Genomic DNA, 22,223 nt, shown 5'->3' with positions numbered 1-22,223 from the left:
ACAAATCAGGAGCCCCTCTGCACATGATTGGGTATCTGAAGTGAACAGAGTGGAACTTCTCATAGCAGCTTTATAGGATGGAAAATGTGCAGGAATACATTATGAGTCCCCTCCGGAGGTGAGAGCATCTTCTGCATTTACTTATAGAGGGAATTTTGATGAAGTAGCTGGATGATGAATCTAGAAAAGAAAGCTCTTATCAGAGAATAATATTTATAAATAAATGTGTCTAGTCGGAGTTTACAGTTTTACATTGTCATTAATAAAATAAATGCCTTTCAGATAAGAAAAAAAATTATGAATAGAATTTACATTAGATTGCACTGTTGTCCATTTTACATTAGTTGATCAATGCTTATCTATCTATCTATCTATCTATCTATCTATCTATCTATCTATCTATCTATCTATCTATCTATCTATCTATCTATCTATCTTGTAGCGTCAGGCAGGACATGATAAGGGGAAATCTCCTGCAATCTTTAGGAATGATCCATCCATGGACAGACCCCTCCTCTCAGCCCCCCTGAAGCACCTGCAACCAATCAGAGCTCAGTGTGCAGTACCAGGCAGCCCAGAGACCCCCTCCATGGGATAAATCCTCCCCCAGACCCTTTCCTTGGTGGACAAACTTCGTGCAAAGTGTGAGGGTGAGAGGTCCTCCGGAGACAAGGTACAGCTGCCAGCATCTCTGTCCTCCTCATCTGCATGTCCCGCCCGTGTCTGGCCACATCTCCACAGTCTGATAGCCTCTTCTTCTATTCTCTGCAACTCTGTATCCATCCCATTATGTCATCATTTATCCTCTGTCTGTCTGTCTATGTATCGTTCCTTCAATGTTTCTTCTGCCTATGTCTGTAATGAGATATGTCTTCCTTTTAGTAAAAGGCTAAGGATTTATTCAGCTGTGTATGTGATTATTGATCTTTACTCTTCGGAATGGTTATTATGTATTGATTAGTCTAATGTATCCTTTATATGCTGTATGTCACCTTGCGCCCCACGCTCTATGACTTGGGGTAGGTTGTGGTCTGAGGGCATACAGAAAGATCAGTGTAGCATGTATGGTGTAAGAAAATGTGTCTTTATTTCTGGCGCCCTCTTCCCTCTCTGGTCTTCCTCTACCCAATCCCCTTTGTGAAGTCAATGCAGCCTGCCGTACCCCTTCTCCTTCATGGTCTGTCTGTAACCATCCATGATCCACCTGTGCCCCCTGCCCCATGGTCTGACTGTCTCCCCTGCCCCATGATCTACCTGTGACCCCTGCCCCATGCTCTGACTGTGTCCCCTCTCCTTCACTGTCTGTCTGCAACCATCCATGGTCTACCTGTGCCCCCTGCCCCATGGTGTCTGATTGTGCCCCATACTCCGACTGTGCCCCCTGTCCTTCATGGTCTGTCTGCAACCATCCATGGTCTACCTGTGTCCCCTTCCCCATGGTCTGACTGTGTCCCCTCTCCTTCACTGTCTTTCTGCAACCATCTATGGTCTGCCTGTGACCCCTGCCCCATGCTCTGACTGTGTCCCCTCTCCTTCACTGTCTTTCTGCAACCATCTATGGTCTACCTGTGACCCCTGCCCCATGCTCTGACTGTGTCCCCTCTCCTTCACTGTCTTTCTGCAACCATCTATGGTCTACCTGTGACCCCTGCCCCATGCTCTGACTCTGTCCCTTCTCCTCCATGGTCTGTCTGTAACCATCCATGGACTACCTGTGCCTCCTGCCCCATGCTCTGACTGTGCCCCCTGTCCTTCATGGTCTGTCTGCAACCATCTATGGTCTACCTGTGCTCCCTGCCCCATGGTGTCTGATTGTTCCCCCTCTCTTTCATGGTATGTCTGTAGCCATCCATGGTCTACCTGTGACCCTTGCCCCATTATGTTACTATGCCCTCTGCCTATTGTGGTGTATCTGCAACCATCCATGGTCTACCAGTGACCCCTACTATACGGTTTGCCTGTGTCTCCTGTCCTCAGTGGTCTTTGTGTCCCTTGCCTACCATGGTCAGCCTGTGGCACTTTCTGTCCTGTGCTTCTTGTGGTTTTCCGGGTCCCCTGTGTGTTCCTTTGCCCCTTGCTTTCCTTTCTGTGCCACCTGTGCTCTCCTGTCCCATGACTTTCGCCCACTATAGTTTGTGTGTTTCCCTACTCCAACAATGTTCTTATGCCCCCCATGACATGCTTCTCCCATCTGGCCTTTGTCACCCACACAGTGACTAATGGTGCCTTCCTGGCAGGTACAGAAGATTCCCTTTAACTGGACTTACCTGAGGAGCACAGTGGCTGCAGGACACAGCTGGACCATGCCCCATAACAGCATCCGAGCAGGTAAGAGGCGTCCTGCTAGAATGAGTGCGGAAATGTGTCCGTGCTCCTCTGTACTGATCTGTGCCCAGGACACAAGTACTGCCAATAGATTAGATGATACCCTCAGTCATGACAAGGTGCTGATCACACAGCATCCAGCAATGCACATTTATGACTAGAGCTTGTACTGAAGAGCTGACAATCCCTCCTGAGAGGGGGAGGGAGGGAAGGCAGATTCATCGCTCTCCAAAAGAAACAGATGGAGACTCGGGGACCCCCTGTGCACTGTGCGTGACCTCATGCGGGGTTCACCTGTGTCATGTGGACCTGTATAGAGTAGATGAGCAGTGACCCAGAATTACATGGTGATTATTATCCGCTAACAATGCTGATAACTGTATAACCAGTGCATCTATCTATCTATCTATCTATCTATCTATCTATCTATCTATCTATCTATCTATCTATCTATCTATTCATGTACCCCACCCATTCTTATCTATCTTCTTCCACATCTATCCACAATACAGGTGCATTTCTCAATTCTGTTGGGCTTCAGTTCCATCAGTCACCTCTCATCAGAAAGATGACTAGAGGGATGCTAGAGGTAGATTTGTGCTGTATCGGGTTATTTCAGGGATACATGTGAAGGGATGTTAGATATATGTGTGCTATATAGGTGACATTAGAAGATTTCATGTGCGCTATATAGGGGGATGTTAGAGAGATGTATTTCTTTGATAGCGACATGTGCGCTGCATAGGGGGTGTTAAAGTGGTATATGTGTGCTGTATAGAGGGTGTTAGTGGGGTGTATATGTACTGTATGGGGAAGTTTAAGAGCTATATTCTGTATGTATAGTGTATAGTGGAAGTTGTATTTGTGTGCATTGTAGATGGGGGATATACTTCTGTGTGCTGCATAGGGGCTGTACGTGGTACATATATGTATTTTATATAGGGAATGTGAATGTGATACGTGTGTGCTGTATAGGGGATGTTAGTGTGCTATATGTGTGCTATATAGGGGTTGTGAGTGAATATATATACACTATATAATGTCATGATACATATATATATATATATATATATATATATATATATATCAATATATATATATATATATATATATATATATATCGGATAACTATATATATATGTGTGTGCTGTATAGGGGATGTTGGTGGGCTGTATATGTCTGCTCCGTAGAGAATATATAGCGGTATGGGCGACACACAGCTGTACGTAACCTGTGCGCTCTCCTGCTGCCCTGTCCTGTGTGGCAGGCAACCTTTAGCACACTATAATGCCTGTGTCTGAGCATCAGCTGACACTTCCGAAGTGCTGTCTCCGCAGTTATTCTGTATTGAGTCACATTCATTTACTGGACACAGAATCCAATCACCCCCATGCATCTCCCCCTAACCCGGGTGCCAATAGCCCATCACTATTCATCCATCAACTACCCTTCCCCATCCTCCCTGCCTGCTGCTGATGAGAGTCCCGGTAACTAATCAGCAGTGATTACTGTACGGAGTGGTGATCGGCTCCCTGTCTGTCTGTCTGCCCAACTGCTATGCACACAAAGAGTACAATCCCTATTATAGCCAGAGAAACAGTGTTTGTAAACCATGCCCAGCACATCCCGATAGCAAAAAGTAGCCTCATTATCTTACCAATCGGTAGGCAAACAATTGTGCACAAAGAATTGTGCGCATAATCATATATATATATATATATATATATATATATATATATATATATATATATATATATATATATATATATATATATATATATATACACTCTTATAGCTAGACTTGGGCTGTACTTGGCTGAGGAGCGCAGGCTGTCTTTGGATGACTGCAGCGATCATCTTTCGAGGTCACATCTCCACTTATTGCCCCATTTGAATACAAGTTAATTAGCAGATAATTTGGCCGGGCGGCGGGAGGAGAGATACCTTCTTCCCCCCTCAATGTGACACTTTAACAGCCCGGCTGATGGATGCAGCTTGAGGGGGAGATCAGGGAGGACAACCTTGTTTTTATGTCATTTCAGCTACGTGGGTTTTAGTTTCTCTCCTTTAAAGTGGATATTTGTATTATGTGAGCTGGGATCTCCAGTTACCAGAGACCAGGAGGTATAATTCACAGCTCTACTAGATGCCCCCACTACACGGGGGAACTCATAATAAACAGAGGAGTCACTGGCCATTCCCTCTGTGTCTTTACATAAATCCATTTGTAGCTCTAACAACCCTTTGTAAAAAGGAAATCATAAAAAAACAAGAACAAATAGTAATAAAACATATATAAGAAAACACATAAGCATGTAAGATTTTCATAGATCAAGTTTTTTTCATGAAAATTAAGGCTTTTATTTGTTTTTTGTTTTTTTTTTGTAATTGTATCATGATTATTATTACCTGCGAATCATTTATAGGCAATAGTTGTAAATAATATGTGAAGGGAGGATTAATGTCGGTAAATGCCACATCAGTATAGCAGTATATGGATATACAAGTGACTTGGAGTAGATTGGAAAACATTATGGCATAGACTGGATGGTGGGGGGTTAATATGGCCATTACATACACATTACACTGTTTAGCTTGCATTATAATTATATTTCTGCACACCAGTCTGTATAGCTAAATGATAATAAACATTGCCAGCACTTAAAAACACAGGATACACAACTGCTCGAAATGCAATAAACAAGCAAGATTTACAACAAATAAAAATAATAATAAATTAATATATATATATATATATATATATATATATATATATTTGTTACTGTTATCGTTTATTGTAATATTATATGTTATAAAAGTATTACACACATTACTGTTTAAATGGCTGAGTAATAATAATAATAATAATAATAATAATAATAATAATATGCACAGCAACTGAAAAGTTATAATTATGATTATGATGATATTAATATAATCAGTCTGCATATAGTTTGTATGCATTATTATGTACAATAATATCTATTTTATTTATAATCATCATTCTACATAATATAACTTGTTCTACTTATAGCCTATATTATATACATTATTTGCTTAATAATGTGCTTTGTTTTATGCAATGAAGGGGATAGCATTATGCATATTATTACATATGTTATGCAATTTATTAGGCGTTAGTTTAGCAGCACTGTACACATTACCCTACATCATTAGAGATATTATTCTACCCTGTACATTATATGATGAAGAGGTGTTGCAGAGCAATTTGTTACACAGGGAAAATAGCTGCTGCTGGCCTTGAAATTGCCTTTCCCAGACACATTTAACATGTAAAAGTTGGTAAGTGTAAATAACTAAAGCAAAGCAGGACAGACACCCAGTGCCTGGTCAGCAGACAGTGATCTCTACATGGGATAATAGTCCATTCAGAAAAATCTCCAATTTTTGTATGCAAAATTGTAGCAATGGAAAACTAAAATTGTTATAATGTGAATGAAGATATTCATGGGAGATTAAAAATAATTCTGAAAAAAGCTACTAAAGAGCTAACATAAAACCTTCTCTTTATTAGAATTCAAAACTACATGTATTGATGTGACTAGAATTCAAAACTACATGTACTGATGAGAAATTATTATTAACAATAGTAATACACGTAAAAGAAAACATTTTACACGTCTTTCCTTTTTTTGGAAAACCAATTTCAGACTTTTGGTGACTTCTAGACTAAATATATATAAAGGGAGGGGAGTGTACAAAAGTTGAGCTATTGCCATGGCAACATTAAATATTGTCATAGAAACCCACCTGAAAAAAAGAATCAGCTTTTATTCTTTTTTTTTTTAACTAGGAATTATAAAACAAGAATTCTATTGAGATGCAATTGGCAACTTTTAGTATCTCTTCTCATTGTTACATGTGGATGAAGCAGGGTAGGGTTAGGATAGGTTTAGGACCACTTTTATATTGCTCTTTTAGTTTGTGTTCCTGCTGAGGAGAATGCTCAGCACTTTATGTTCCTGCCATGAGGTTACATTTCCTCCCTGGAACAGATATAGTAAAAGCAATCAAAGACATTTGCTAGTGTAGAGAAGACCTGTCAAGTTTTATTGGTGCCACTTTGTTTATTTTTTATTTTTACACAGGGTTCAATCCCAGGTGTCACTGGGGACAAAAAGTGAGAGGTGATCTGCCCAAAAGTTATGTGAACAACAATAACAATCTGGCGAAAGTTATCATCCTGAACTTTTTTTTTGATAACTTTACAATATTTTTATTGATCCAGAAGTCTTTCACGCTGCTTACATTTACCATGCACTGTATATATCTCTAATGTTAAACCTTGTAAGGTATGATGGTCCAGATCCTTGCATCCATATGCACAAATACACATTCCACGGCACCTATAGACATAGCCAGGTGTGTCCGCAGTGAGTTGCTGCTACTACGGTAATATAAGTACCCTTTTCAACTTTTTTTTTTAAATAACACCATAGTTAAATGAAATGGAAACATGAATTAAATTATTAGAAAAAAAAATGTGTCGCTTCCTAATCTCATCAGTATATTTTAAATCGGCACAAAAATATGTGCCTAGTGTTCTAGAAAGCTTAATAACAAATATTTGAAAATGTTAAGCATGATTAAAGGGATGCAGACTTACCAATACAATTATTGATTTTCTAAGCAGAATTGTAAAACAGTTAAATATAATGAAATAACAAATGACAATGATTACATCTTTTTTTTTTAAACCCTTGTAATGAATTATGTATTTATAGATTTCATTTAGATCCAGTGATTAGGGAAAAAATATTTTGAATGTTAAAATAACATTAGAAAAATAATTGCAGAAGTCGTAATTGCTGTACTTGTAACTTGATGGGTAGAAGTCTTAGAAATAAGCTAACAACGCAGCCAATAGCCGCTTTCTTGCCTAGGGACATTTCTGCAGTTTAGCATTGACTGGTTTCATACATTATTATTTTATGAAAATTATTATTATTATTTTATTGCAACAAGTGGGTTTTCCAAAGAAAAATAATACAATGTTCTACTTTTCTATTCTAGAATTCATTTAGCCAGTAATCCAAGGGGTTTCTCCCTTCCAGACTTTCTATCAGCAGAAATATTGCAGGGATATCTGTTTTACTTCATAGGCAAACTTTTTAGAAAAATGATTTAGTATTTTGTAAATACTTCCAAAGCAAACGAAAATAAAACATGTACCCAAACTAGTATGATACAATACTTACTCAGCAAGTTGTGTTGTTTTTAAATATGGGACAACTGCATTTTTGTATTAATGTTTTTATGCATACATGTTAAATTAAGTGGATGTTCAATTAAAGCTGCTATATTGCAGTTGTAAGTGTGAACAAAAAAATATTAAGACCTTATTCAAAAACAAACAAAAAATGTTTTTAATTTATTGTTTGACAAGCAAATAATGTCTGTGTAGTCCAGAGCTTTATAAACCACTTTTTAGAAGAGTTATATAGAGCTATGGATGTTTCTGAAAAAATAGGATTCATTTGCCTTGAGTTGTTCTTTCATAGATACAGGAAGTTGTGTTTGTAGGTAAAGCCATATCTGTTATTCTTGCCTCAGCTGTTGAGCCTTGAGGGGGCGGGATTTTATAGTATGGGGTGTAACACAACAACATACTCTTCCATTGGCAATTGTAAGGTGCTGTGTAATAACAAGAATGCGTATTGATTACAGTCCCAAGCTAGTTTATCTCAGAATATAAGAACAGTCTATATCTGAATTTAGGAGTGAGTATGTGCTCTCTGTACAGCTGCTAATTGTAATGCCCCACAATTTTTAAACTTGGATCTTATGCGGTTAAATATATTTACTTGTACATAGTCCCTTTTTGGGTACTCAAGCGAATTTTGTATGCCTGCCAGTGGACGTTATTTCATTAAAGCCCTCAGCATTTTTGACTTGATTCTGACATTTAGCAAAATTACAAAATGCTAGCATCAAGGGTGTGAACTATGGGTCACGTGACCACTGTCCATACTCTCCCCAACCCCATTTGTGATGCAGGGTTTAAAGTACTGCTTTCATTGTTAATGGCAACACTACTACAGGACCCTGTGGGAGGGGTGTGGCCTGGTCGCAGTCAAAATAAAGGTACTGTACTTAGAAAATCCGATTAACTGGCATCATCAGGATGTTGATATTCAATGGTAGGTTAATTATTGATTGTTTTTTATTATCATTAGCTATTGGGCTAGTTCATTAGTTGTCTGATATTGTGTCACCTTTGCTGCATCCTCTTTCATCCTCTTTCCAGTCTTCCACCCTTTTCAATAGCACAGGCTAGTGGTTGATGCTGACATATATATACCCTAAGGGTGCTCAGATTATGTCTGGTTGTGTGATCGCCCTGTAACGTTTGCACCCAGCATTATTGTTGTAGATAATGTGATAGTCATTAGATGACTAGGATAGTGGCACGTGATAGTATTATGATGACATTACTTGACTTCTCAGTATGGAATTCATGGAATGGATGCCCTTCTGTTACTGCACTGCAGGAGCTTCTGTGATGCTAAAGTATTCTAATACACCTTTTTTTGCATATACTGAAGAACACATTGAGATGTCCACTCCATGACAGAGTCCTTAATGTAACAGTGCTTATTGATGGTGGTAGTTTGGCTGTTTATGGCCAGCACTATGTTTATCCAGTGGTAGAAAATAGCCCAATGCAGTATTTCGGGGCTGTCAGATGCTTATAAAAAGCTGGTTAAATGCATTGACATTTTTCTGGCGTTTACCTGCTGTTTCTGGCATCCATGAGGTTCTCCAGTCTCAAGAAGTTGGCAAAATGCTTCTAGAAAACTGCTAGGCAGATGCCACAAAAGTGAAATTAAACCCTATTTAAAAGTTACGTTTTCAAAGTGTGGTTTGAGCTGTGGCTGCTGATTGGTAGAAGTGGTACATTTTCATGTACAAAACTAGTGTGGCAGGGGTGTGGTTGACTTTCCTCTAGATTTCAGCAGAATTCTGAAATGGAACACCGCAGTGTGGTCATGTGATAGCATGTCAACAGATACATTTTTTTCTACAGGGAGTTTCTGCTCATTTGAATGAATGTACCATTATAAAGCCATGTATGGACATAGAGAGAAAAGTGTAATCACATGACCAGTGCACTGCAGGGAAGGGCTGTATGTTTACCACAGGGGTAATAAACTGAAGCAGATAATGGCACTTTTCATGGCAGTGGAAAACAAACATACATGGCAACTGGAAATTCAGAGATGTAATGGCACCTGGGCCCCTCGTCTGGTCTAGAGGGCCCTCCTTCAGGCATTACATTATACGTTTATTAATTTCAAATGGGTAATAATTATGGGTATATATGCAGTAAACAGTATTCATTACATTAGTATAACATCACTAAACAAGGGGAAGCAGAAAAGGTGCCGTGTCAGTCCCTCCCGACCGGTTTCGCACACTGTTGTCCTCATTACAGTCATTAAATTAGGCCTGTCTCACGCTGCAGTGGTCCATAGAAAGCAGATGATTACTATATATATAAATGTCGGGGGTGGGGGTAGTATACATTTCACACTTTGGCCCGTGCCTCTATAGAGACTCCTCCGGATGTATGCTTAGTCTGGTTACTACCAGTAAGAACACTTTAATACACATGGCTACCCTTGTTGATAGAGGAAAAAGCAAAAGCTCTGAGACAATTGCTGTTATATCCTAACAGTGCAGGGGGAAGTGAAGTGGTCCTCAGAACTGGCCTTACCAGCAGAACCCCGACTGCCCCACCAGTGTCTTCAGTATCGGAGGAATGCAATGATTCTGTTACTAATGAAATGCTTGAACCAGTCTGTTTTATGTACCATACACACCATTAATGTGAGGGTAACATCTGGAGCTTCATAATGAGAAAGCTTAACAACTTCTCCACCATTATCCGTGCAAATAATAATAATATATTTCTTTTGCCTGAATAGCAACATCATTGGAAACGCTGTATTATTTATTATTTGTTTTAATCCTTATTAGTTATTTCTGGTATTATTATTATTATTTTGTTTACAGACATGATTAGTAATCTTGCTATGTGAAACTCTGTGTAAATTATTTCCTTATAAAAATGTGTTTGAAGCGTTTAAGACTTTGCTGTGCAGATTTGTAGTGAAAGAATTTGTGGTCCAGAAATGAACCTTAAAGAGAAATTAATGAGGATCATGGAGACTGACATCTGTATTCCATTTTAAGAATACCAGTTGCCTGGCTGACATTCTGATGATTTTGGCTTCAGTGGTCTTGTGTGTGAAAGCCCTGTAACGAGCATGCTGCTCGTGGAGTCACCTGATCTACATGCTTGTTCTGTGTCAGTGATTGGGAAAGTGTTTAAGGCAAAATATTACCACAAAGTGTCAAGCAAATAGCATTAAATGTAAAAGCAAGTCCTTATGGCTTTCTTCATATGCCTTTCACTGTAGAGTTCATAGGGGCAATTTAATGAAAGAGCAGCGCAGAACAGCTGTGTTCACTTCAAACATGATTGTATGTTATGTTTGATATAAATGCATCTCATCGCTACTTTACTGCCCCCCCCACCCCCACACACACAATTTTCTGTTGGTAACTCAGGGGCCTTAAATATGCCCTGAGGAAGTGACATCCGGGATCACATGACAGACCCAGAGAACTGGAACCTCTATGAGTTTAGTCTGTGAAATATGGCCCCATCATCACTCAGACTGCACAATATGGCCCTGCACTCAATCATTCGGGCCATGTACAATGTCCATTTGATAACAGTCACAGTCTGTGTACCATGGCTCTGTGGTTAGTTGGAATGTGTTTCAAGGCCCTGAAGTCTATGCAGCATGGTTCTATGGTTACTAAGTCTGTGCAACACAACCATGTGATCACTCAGTCACTTGGTTAGAAGACCTTACTAAAAATATGGGGCTCCGTGGTTTCTTAATGTCTTCGTATGCCCCGAGTGGAACTATAAAGCAAAAGAGTACTGATACGTCAACATCTTTAGACACTGCCTCCTTTGTTCCCTTTTTAAACTTCACTCCTAGCAAAAAATAAATAAACAATTCCTAGATCTTTGCAGGCAGTGAACTGCAGAGCTGCTTTTTAACTGTATGGAAGCCCTTGGCAGGTCAGATAAATTACTTTTCTAATACTTATTCAGGACTTGCTTGATCACAAACTGTCCTTGCTACATACAGGCTGCAATTTTCTAAGAGAAATTCAGTCTGAGCCTTCCCCCTTGAAGTCTGATCAGAAAGATAATGCAATCCGAGCAGTAACTACAGCCACACCCACAGAGCTGACAAATAATCTCTTTCATATTTTGGTCATGTGATCCACACTTCAAGCCAAGATTTAGTTTCAGATGTCATGTTTCTCTCAGAAAAAAACATCTGAGCCCTACTCTGAGGTATCATTTGGTATTTTTAGATCTGTGCCTTTTAACTCAATGTATAGGAAGTGCCATATTCAACATTCATGTCTATTGAATAGTTTGAGCTAAATGCTCCACTTTGATGCTTATGTTTACAAAACTTGAGAAATGCACGCCAGACCTCAGGGAATTCCATCATTTCATTGTAACCATATTTCATTGTGTTGTATCTAAACACTGCGTTTGTCCACAGAGCTCATCAGAGACGGAGGCTGCACAGGACCCATCAGCTCACTGCGCATAGGTCAGCAGCTATATCTTTTAATATTATGTGTAACAAACAGGGTGACTTTCCTATGACACACAAACTACACACAGTAAACACCAAACAACTCTATTTCTATGAATCTGTGCACAAATAATAATAGTATCTGAGATACAGTCAATTTATAATGCAACAAAAATTTGAAGACCTATTGGTTTTATATCCATTGCGTAAGATTTGGGTATTTTTCATTATTCAGTGACATGCAACATGATGCGATAATTTATTATTATTATTTATTGTATTTATAAAGCGCCAACATATTAAATATGTATTTTACAGTACCGATCCTACTTAGAAAGTAGCTGGTATTTCTTTTTTCTCACTTTAAGCATTAGGAATCTAGGACTCAAACTTACAGTTTTTCTAATAGCTAATTAGAGGTCATAAATCTCCTGTATGGCTGAGAAAAACACTTCTGAGATCAGGGAACAGAGGAAAGAGTTCAATAATTCAAGATTGGTCTGCAGGAAGGATATATATTTAAATTCCCCCCTCATGTACCTGAGACAGTAAGAACAACACTTTCAGATTCGGGAAGATGGATTGGGGAACAATCGTTCATCGGCAGAGATCCCTGATCCATCTGCCCATGATCTGCCAGCAGGTACCTCGTACTCACCACCCGACGGGTCCAGCGAAATTCCCATGATCCCCATGATGACGGTCATTAAGAGATGCCTCTTCCTGCTTGCGACGTCATGTGACTACACAATGGGCACGAAGTAGAAGTAAGCGATCGCAGTACTTTGCACTGAGTTGTTGGGGATCTTAAATATCCGCCACATCCGTCGCTTAATGATGCGTGATTGTCTCAAGGGGCAACATCGTTAAACATGTTTATGTTAAACGATCTTGCCCGACGTCGGGTAACATTGCCGTAAGTATCGCCCACTGAGTATGAAGCTTTAAAGGGGAACTGAAGAGAGAGGTATATGGAGGCTGTCATGTTTATTTCCTTTTAAACAATACCAGTTGCCTGGCAGCCCTGCTGGTCTATTTCTCTGCAGTAGTATCTGATTAAAACCAGAAACAAGCATGCAGCTAGTCTTGTCAGATCAGACTTATAAGTCTGAACCACTGAAACACCTGATCTGCTGCATGCTTGTTCAGGGGCTATGGCTAATAGTATTAGAGACAGAGGATCAGCAGGGCTGCCAGGCAACTGGTATTGTCTAAAAGGAAATAAACATGACAGCCTCCATATACCTCTCTCTTCAGTTCCCCTTTAAAGAGACCAACAGCTTGGGGAATAGTCTTTCCACTTGATCATTTTTGCTGGAAAGAAACTTTTTAAAAAGTACAATTAAAAAATGTAACTTGAATAATTCAATATTGTTAAAAGTATATGTTTTGTTATTAGAGATAGAAATTGCTTTGCTAAATTTGCTTAAAGTGTGATCCCTGTGTGTGTAGACATTCTCACTCTTGTGCTTCCTTTATCCAGGTCATGGTGGACTCAATCAGTTAGGAGGAGCATTTGTAAATGGCCGACCTCTGCCAGAAGTGGTGAGGCAGCGCATAGTGGATTTAGCGCACCAAGGCGTGCGTCCGTGTGACATCTCCCGGCAGCTGAGAGTCAGTCACGGTTGTGTCAGCAAGATACTCGGCAGGTAAGTAGCCAGAAAACCACCCAACCAATTTAGGCTATAGTATTCACTGTTTAGGCAAACCTTTACCCAAAATGATAATGCTCAGCACCTCCAGTGCACAACCTGCTTCATTAAGTGTTTATTGTGATAGGTACGCAAACTTCTCGCTCCCCTTTTCTCTGCTCCAGGACCCTCATAATTTGCTGTGCATAAGTAATTTGCTCAGCTACTTTTACACTTTGGAGGCCACCAACTGGATTTCCTTTTAAACAATACCAGTTGTATGACAGTGCTGCTGAACTCTTTGGCTTGAGTAGTGTGTCACACACCTGAAACAAACATGTGGCTTTACCAGTCAGTCAAAACTCCCTTGGTGAATGTCCAGTTTTACTCATCCATATTTAATGCTTCCTAACTTGTCCTACAATCTATACAGGGCCGGCCCGCTCATGAGGCGGGGTGAAACATTTGCCTCAGGCAGCAAACTTCTAGGGGCGGCACCCGCCCGGGGGGCCGGCCGCCGAGCCGGAGGGGTAGCGGGCAGGTCGGGGGTATTGGGCCTAGCGGTGGGGAGGGGGGTCAGACCCTCCCCTCCCTCGCCTGGGTCCCCCGATCTGTGCTCCCCTCCAGCTGTAATTAGGAAGCAGCTGCTTGCAGATCGTAAGAGGCCCGGGCGGGGAGGACTCACCTTTTCCGCGTTCCAGCGAGCGCTTCACTGACGTCACTTCCTGCATCGCCGCCCACTGTATTGTAAGTGGACGGCGATGCAGGAAATGACGCCAGTGGAGCGCACGATGGAACGCGGATAAGGTGAGTCCTCCCCGCCCGTGCCTCTTACGATCGGGCAGCGGCTGCTTCCTAATTACAGCTGGAGGGGAGCGCAGATCGGGGGAATCAGGCGAGGGAGGGGGGGGTCCGACCCCCCTCCCCACCGCTAGGCCCAATACCCCCGACCTGCCCGCTACCCCTCCGGCTCGGCGGCCGGCCCCCCCGCACCCACGGGCGGGCGGGGGCGGCAGCAATCTTCTCCTAAATTTGCCTCAGGCGGCAAAAAGTCTAGGGCCGGCCCTGAATCTATAGGGTTAAAGCCACCACTAGCAACACTTTTCAGCAAAGCGATGCACCCATGAAAACCTATGGGGAAGGTTCCAAAACAGCCTTGTGATCACCAAGAGATTGCAAAAGTGAGGAGGAGGAGTGATTACTACACAAGGCAATGAGGGCCTTTTCTCTTCACTCTGGGAAACAAGGAGAACATTGCGGTACTTCAGTGATTTGGAAATCCTGAGTGATTTCTGAATTGCTCTAGTGGACACTTGCCCTTAAAGCCCATTTCCAGCCCACCCAGCTATCATTCAATACTCACTTTCTCACTCCCCATCACTGTCCGCCCACCCTCCCTCACTGTCTGACTGCTCTCCTTCACCGTCTGCCTGCCCTCCCTCGCTGCCTGCCTGCCCTCCCTAACTGTCTGCCTGTCCCCCTTCACTGTCTGCATGCCCTCCTTCACTGTTTGCCAGCTCTCCCTCACTGTCTGCCTGCTCTCCTTCACTGTCTGACTGCCCCCTGCACTGTCTGCCTGCCCCCCTTCACTGTCTGCATGCCCTCCTTCACTGTCCGCCCATCCTCCCTCACTGTCTGACTGCTCTCTTTCACCGTCTGCCTGCCCTCCCTAACTGTCTGCCTGTCCCCCTTCACTGTCTGCATGCCCTCCTTCACTGTTTGCCAGCTCTCCCTCACTGTCTGCCTGCTCTCCCTCACTGTCTGCCTGCTCTCCTTCACCATCTGCCTGCCCTCTCTCACTGCCTGACTGCCCCCTTCACTGTCTGCCTGCTCTCCTTCACCGTCTGCCTGCCCTCCCTCACTGTCTGCCTGCCTCCCTTCACTGTCTGCCTGCCCTTCTTCACTGTCTGCCCACCCTCCTTCGCTGTCTGCCCTAGTTCCCACGTTACTGACTGCCTACCCTCCTTCACTGTCTGCCCACCCTCCTTCATTGTCTGCCTACTCTACCTCTCTTTCTCCCCGCCCTCCTTCACTGTCTCTTTGCCTTCCTTCACTGTCTGCCCACCCTCCATCACTGTCTGCCTGCACTTCTTCTTTGTCTGCCTGCCATCCTTCACGCTCTGCCTTCCCTCTGTTGCTGTCTGCCTACCCTTCTTCACTGTCTGCTGCTCTCCCTCACTGTCTTCCCACCCTCCCTCACTGTCTGCCCCCCCTATGACACTGTCTGACTACCCTCCCTCACTGTCTACCTACCCTCCTCTGTCTGTCTGCCCTCTCTCACTGTCTGCCCGCCCTCCATTACTGTCTGCCTGCCCTCCTTCACTGTCTGCCTGCCCTCCGTTGCTGTCTGCCTGCTCTTCCTCACTATTTGCTTGCCATTCTTCACTGTCTGCCCACCCTCCCTCACTGTCTGCCCCCCCCCCCCCCACACACACACACACACGCACACACACGCACGCACACACGTCACTGTCTGCCTGCCTGTGCCCAATGGGCACCATTTCTTTAGATTAGCTAAAGTCTCCCATAAAATGTGTCTGGATTACTCCACAGCAAATCTTCACCGGTCATTTCTCACTTGAATATAAAATATAATTGGCTACTACTGGGCATCATGGATAAGATGACAGAAATATATGGATAAGTAGGGAATTGTGAGAGTCAGCAGGCTGCATACCCCAATCACACTGCATCCTGCCTACAGTTCACATCTCTACAAGATAAGACAAATCTGCCTCTTTCATTTTGACAAACTTGTAAAGTGTCTGCAATCCACATATTCAGCGCAGTTATTTCCCATCCACTCTGTCACTAGAGAGGGGTCGCTTGGCCGGCTTCTGAAGCAATGAGCTAGAACAGCGCAGTCACACAAACTGCCTCAGATGTGCTCATCACACTGACATTATCTGCTGCATGTCATTGTAGTGGGCTGATTCAATTACATTAGCTCAGTAAATACATGTTTATGACAGATATCAGTTAGATGTAGGGGAAAACCATCATCCTTTCCTCAAGATGCCAACTCATCCAATAGTGATCTATGGTAGGGAAAGACTGAACATCCTTCAGGGCATTATAGCCAGGAGCAGCTAGAGATAAATCTGTGACCACGTGTGCTCAGCTCAGCTGAGTGTACATGCCTATGAAGTGTGAAGGGGGAGGAGACAAGAGAGCTGCCCCAGATGAATAAGGGCATGCAGCATGGACTGTACTATGGAAAGGGAAGGGGATAGCAGCAGGAGACTTCCAGCTATAGAGGAATGCAATAGAGAACAGTCACACTCCTCCAGTTCTGTGTTTGTTTAGGCACAAACCACTTAAGGACCAGGGGATTTTTCCCTGCTGTGTGCTGGGTGGGCTCTCCAGCCCGCAGCACAGATCGTGTTTTCTGCAGGGCGATCAGACTTCCCCCCTTTTTCCCCCACTAGGGGAATGTCCTGCTGGGGGGGTCTGATCGCCGCCGGCTGTTTGTGTTTTGCGGGGGGGCTCCTCAAAGCCCCCCTCCGCAGCGCTATTCCTCCCTCTCTCGCCTTCCCTCCCTCCCCTCCTTGCTGTGGGCGGCACAGGACGGCAATCCATCCTGTACCGCCTCTGATAGGCTTCAGCCTATCAGATGCCGGCGATCCCCGGCCAATCAGAGGCCGGGGATCGCCGATCTCCTTTACGGCGCTGCTGCACCGTAAGCGCGTATCATGTAAACACCGTGGATTTCTTCCCCGCGTGTTTACATTTAGCCTGCAGGCCGTGATCGGAGGCTCGCAGGCTGTTCATGGAGACACCCTCCGTGAACTGACATGGAACGTTTCCATGGAAACACCACTGCGACCTGCTGACTACCGGCGTTAGGCGGTCGTTAAGTAGTTCTTATCAGCAACTGTGAATAGGCTGCAGGAAAGTTCTACCTAAGTAGCTCTCCATATAGTAAGCACAGAGGCTTAACCCATTCAGTCAGACGGCAACTCACGTCAGACGGCAACGTAGCGAAGCTCCGCCCACCTGACCCGACTCCACGCCGCAACACCGCGCTTCTCGCTCTGGCCAAGCGAGCGAGCTAGGAGGGGACCTGCAGGCAGGCTAAGAGACACGCTCCATTTCTGCTTACACAGTGTAAGTGTAATTTTAATGCGCTTGAATGTATAATTAAAACGTTAATGCACCAGAGAGGCGCTCCTGTTCCTTTTCCATTAACCCATTCAGTGCCTTCTGCAAAAGTGAAACCAAGTAAAACTTCAGTTTTTTTTGGATTTCTACAAATTGTAATTACCGTGACCTTTTCTACAAAATAAATATTTTCTTGGTTAAAAAAAACAAACGAAACTCCCAACTGGTGGGTTGCTGTGGCTATAACTAGGCTCCTATTATTTAGGGATGGTCAATGCGATGCAAATAATTTTAAGTTGTTGCAGGAGTATGCAAACCTTTGCAGCTTAAAAATGGACCAACCGAATTCTACCTCAGCAGGATTTGATTGGTTTATTCTCCAGCTGCATAAATTTGCATACAAAATGTGCATAATGCTGCATCAACTCAAAATTATATGCATCTTATTGACCATCCCTATTAGTATTATTATTTTTAGTAGTAGTAGTAGTAGTAGTATCTGCATTCATTGATATGCAGCAGTGTGAAATTGAGGTTTCCACAGCTTTGAACTACACCAGAAATGAGATTGAAACTACGCAACATTTATGCTGAAATCTGGTGCATATTGGTAGAATAAGTAAATGATCAGCATCTGGAAGAAATTGTATAATGAATGGGAAGCTTAAAGATGGCTCTGCATCATACAATCATGACTGTAAAATCTAATCCAGTTACTTCTATGTAGTATGAGAGCTTTCATAAATGATCTGTTGGCCCTTAGGCCTGGAACCCACTGAAATCCGCAAACGCAAAACGCAACAGCTAGCGTTTTGTCTGAGCGGTTTGCAAGCGGATTCATGCGCGTTTTCGGTCGCGTTTTGCAACAGTGTATTTTTTTGCTCAGCGGTTGTGTAGCGTTTTGCGTTTCGCGTTTTTATCCTGATTGGTCCTGTGAATTACTTTTAATTTTGTTACAGTGTGCTGAACCGCAAAACGCTAGAAAAACCGCTCAGTTTAGGTTTTGCTGAGCGTTTCTGCTAGCGTTTCAATACTTTACATTGAAGCGCTAACGCTCCCAAAATGCTGCAGGTCCTGCGTTTGCGTTTCTGAGAAACGCAAATGCTCCTGTGGAAGTTGCCCCATCCATTAACATTAGCCCAGCGTTTTGGCAAACTGCTAGCGTATCGCAGTGCTGCCAAAACGCTGCCAAAAGCGCTCCTGTGGGTTCCAGCCCTTACACTGCATTCAATAAGAAGAGAGAAAAATATGGAGGCTGCCATATTAAATTCCTTTTTAACAATAACAGTTCCCTGGCAGCCCTGCTGCGAGCGCTGTAATTACAGCACGGGAGATTTTGGCGCACCCGGCACCACCATAGGCCGCAATAGGAATTACAGCTATAGCGGCGCTCAGTGAGTAACTTCGGCACCGTTAGAAGACAGAGCTGAAGTTACTTTTAAAATATTGTAGTTCGGCCTCCAGCAACAGCTGGAAGCCAAATTACATAATTCCCCACCATCTATGGCGGCCTGGAGGGGGAATAGTAATTTACGCCGCCAGGACTTGTACAGCAGCAGGATCAGCCATATACCAGCTATCTCCCGCACCCAAGTCTCCCGGCCACTATTTCATATGTATGCGCCCTGCTGGTCTATTTGGCTGCAGTAGTGTGTGAATAATACCAGTAACAAGCATGCAGCTAATCTTGTCAGATCTGACAACAATGTCAGAAACACCTGATCTACTGCATGCTTGTTCAGGGGCTATGGCTAAAAGTATTTGAGGCGGAGGATCAGCAGGACAGCCAGGCAACTGGTATTGCTTAAAAAGGAAATAAATATGGCAGCCTCCGTTTACCTCTTAGGCCAAATACACACATCAGACCATAGTCTTTTTAAAATGAAAGATCACAGACCAATTTTACCCCCTTCTATGTAGTATGAGAGCCATATCTTCACAGTCTTTTCTATGGAGCCATCAGAAAAAAATCTTTGCAAGATGCTGCACACAAAGATGCTGTACAGACACAAAAGATCAGTATCTGCAAAAGATCTGTTCCTGCCAAAGATCCGTTCCTGCAAATTGCATTCATAGTCTATGGGATCTGCAGATCATCATACACAACTTGTTTAACTGACATTCATCTGCAGATCAGACAATCATCTGCAGATCTGAAAATCCATCCTGGTGGATCTGATCTGCAGATGAATGTCTGTTAAACAAGGTGTGTATGATGATCTGCAGATATCATAGACTATGAATGCATTTTGCAGGAATGGATTTTTGGCAGGAACAGATCTTTTGTAGATACTGATCTTTTGAATGTCTACAGCATCTTTGTGTGCAGCATCTTGCAAAGATTTCTGTCTGATGGGGAGTTCAGCTCCATAGAATAGACTGTGTAGGTATGGCTCTCATACTACATGGAAGGAGGTAAAATTGGTCTGTGATCTTTCATTTTCCAAAGACTATGGTCTGATGTGTGTATGAGCCTTTACTTCAGTTGTCCTTTAAATAGGTAAGATTAGCCAAGTAAGATTCTGCACTCTGCAGTATATGGTCAGCTTTAGGTCCAGAAAAGCCAAGTGCGATGCCCAGCTTTGCATTGCTTGCAGGGGTGTAACTAGAGGAGCAGCACCTGCGATCACAGAAGGGCCCAGAGTTGTGAGGGGCCCCAACTACTAACCTTCCTTTCCACCGATACAGGTGACTATACTTCAGATCAGGTGTTTTTATGGCTACACTTGTTATAGGAGTGAAGATCAGGATGACCAAACTTGATTTATGACTCTTGTGAGATAGACCCCAAGACCGTAAAGGGCACCACAGGGAGGCAAGGGAGGGGTATGAGCAGTGGGGGAAGGTGGGGCATTAAAGTTTCACTGGGGGTACCCCATGAATTGTAGTTACGCCGATGCTTGCTTGTGCATGCTATGGCTGTCCTCACGCATGGGTGTCATCCACATTGATAACTTAAAGAGGAACTCCAGTGAACATTTCAGTGTTGGCAGGTGATGTAGCTTGGTTTTTGGCAGTTGGAAACAGCTGTAACAGCTATTTTCCACAATGCAACAAGCTTCACAGACAGGAAACTGCCAAAAAAAGTACATACTTTTCTTGTGGGAGGGGTTTCTTGTGGGAGGGGTTTCACCACAATATCAGCCATACAGCGCCCCCTGATGGTCTGTTTGTGAAAAGGAATTGATTTCTCATGTAAAAGGGGGTATCAGCTACTGATTGGAATAAAGTTAAATTTTTGGTTGGAGTTTCTCTTTAACTGGCTCCTCCCCTTTAGACTATAGTAAGGACATTAGCCTAGCTTGTGAGCTTCTCTGAGGAACAGTCAGAAAGTAACATGATTATTTATGTATTCAGTAAAGCACTGTGGAAGATATTAGTGCTATATACAGTACATGCATAATAATAGCCATTATATCAGCTTTATTTTAATTTCTATGCCTTGAATATTATATTGCTTAATCTTGTGTTACCATTAATCATTTGCCCCAATGAAGCATGGTTTTCTTTCACATAAATCTCTTGGTTGTGTGTTTCTGCAAAGAGTATTAAAATGGGGAATTCTTTTTTGGCAGCCATACAGATTTTCAAGGATGAATAATGCATACAAGTAGTCTGAAATCAAAATATATATCAATACACAATCGTGTGTGCATATATATATATATCATATATCTTAAATAATAAAAGTGTATTTATTCAAATAATTTAGGGATTAGGCACAACTGTATAATTAATTACAGCTTAATTTTATGTAGAGATGGAGGGATGAAAAAATAAAATTTTTGTTACCAAATATGTACCTACCGGTAGTTATAAAGCAGTATTGCCCGCTATTAGCGTTTGGTTAAGTGTGCTGTCATTGTGTGTATAGTAGACCATAGTGATGTTTGGCAAACACTTAAAAAATCCAGAAACTTTTCATGGTTAATGCTGGGAATACACAATGAGATTTTTCAGATTTACTGTCCGAACGTTTTTTACGATCAATTTCCATTTACTTCTATGAGAAATCGATCAGAAAAATGATCGAAAATCAGATCGGACAAGTCTGAAATTATCTATGGAACCATCTATCTGCCAAAAAATCTCATGGTGTATTCCCAGTATTAAGTGTACCTGAGGCAAGCAGCATCTCAGGTACTTACCTGGGGCTTCCTTGAGCTCGCTCGTCCATCGGTGTCTCCACTGGGGGCTCCTGTCACCTAAATAGTGCCCGAAAGCCTGGTTGAGTCGCGCTTCATCGTGTATGCGCTGCCCAGCCAGGTGCGCTCCTCTGTTGAGCTCCCACGGCCCGGAGCATTCAGCGCTTGTGCAGTACTACTGCACAGGCACAGAACGACTCCCAGGGAGGTGGGGGGAGGGAGCACGGCCCACTATGTCTTGTAGTAAGGGGCATAGAAATCGCCAGAGCACACAAAACAGCTGCTGTGGGGCCTATTTGAAGGCCCAGTTCTCTGTTGACTGTGTCAGATTTTCATGTATACTAAACATCAGTGTTAGCTGCAGA

The 22,223-nt window shown here is 42.8% G+C and overlaps 1 protein-coding gene across 1 annotated transcript in view; it reads left to right on the top strand.

Moving 5' to 3' along the window:
- The first annotated feature begins 599 nt into the window (after positions 1-599).
- Positions 600-22,223, top strand: part of PAX8 (paired box 8) — a 47,215-nt gene continuing 25,591 nt past the window's right edge. The window contains exons 1-4 of the mRNA XM_068272383.1: positions 600-673; positions 2,244-2,328; positions 11,946-11,996; positions 13,465-13,630. Coding sequence (XP_068128484.1) covers positions 2,304-2,328; positions 11,946-11,996; positions 13,465-13,630 — 242 coding nt within the window. The 5' untranslated portion in view covers positions 600-673; positions 2,244-2,303. The remainder of the gene's footprint in view (positions 674-2,243; positions 2,329-11,945; positions 11,997-13,464; positions 13,631-22,223) is intronic.

Source organism: Hyperolius riggenbachi, chromosome 3, assembly GCF_040937935.1.
Source record: "Hyperolius riggenbachi isolate aHypRig1 chromosome 3, aHypRig1.pri, whole genome shotgun sequence".
In the NCBI taxonomy this organism is placed as follows: Eukaryota; Metazoa; Chordata; class Amphibia; order Anura; family Hyperoliidae; genus Hyperolius; species Hyperolius riggenbachi.
Note: the sequence above shows the minus strand (reverse complement) of the source record. Positions and strands in the feature narration are given on the sequence as shown.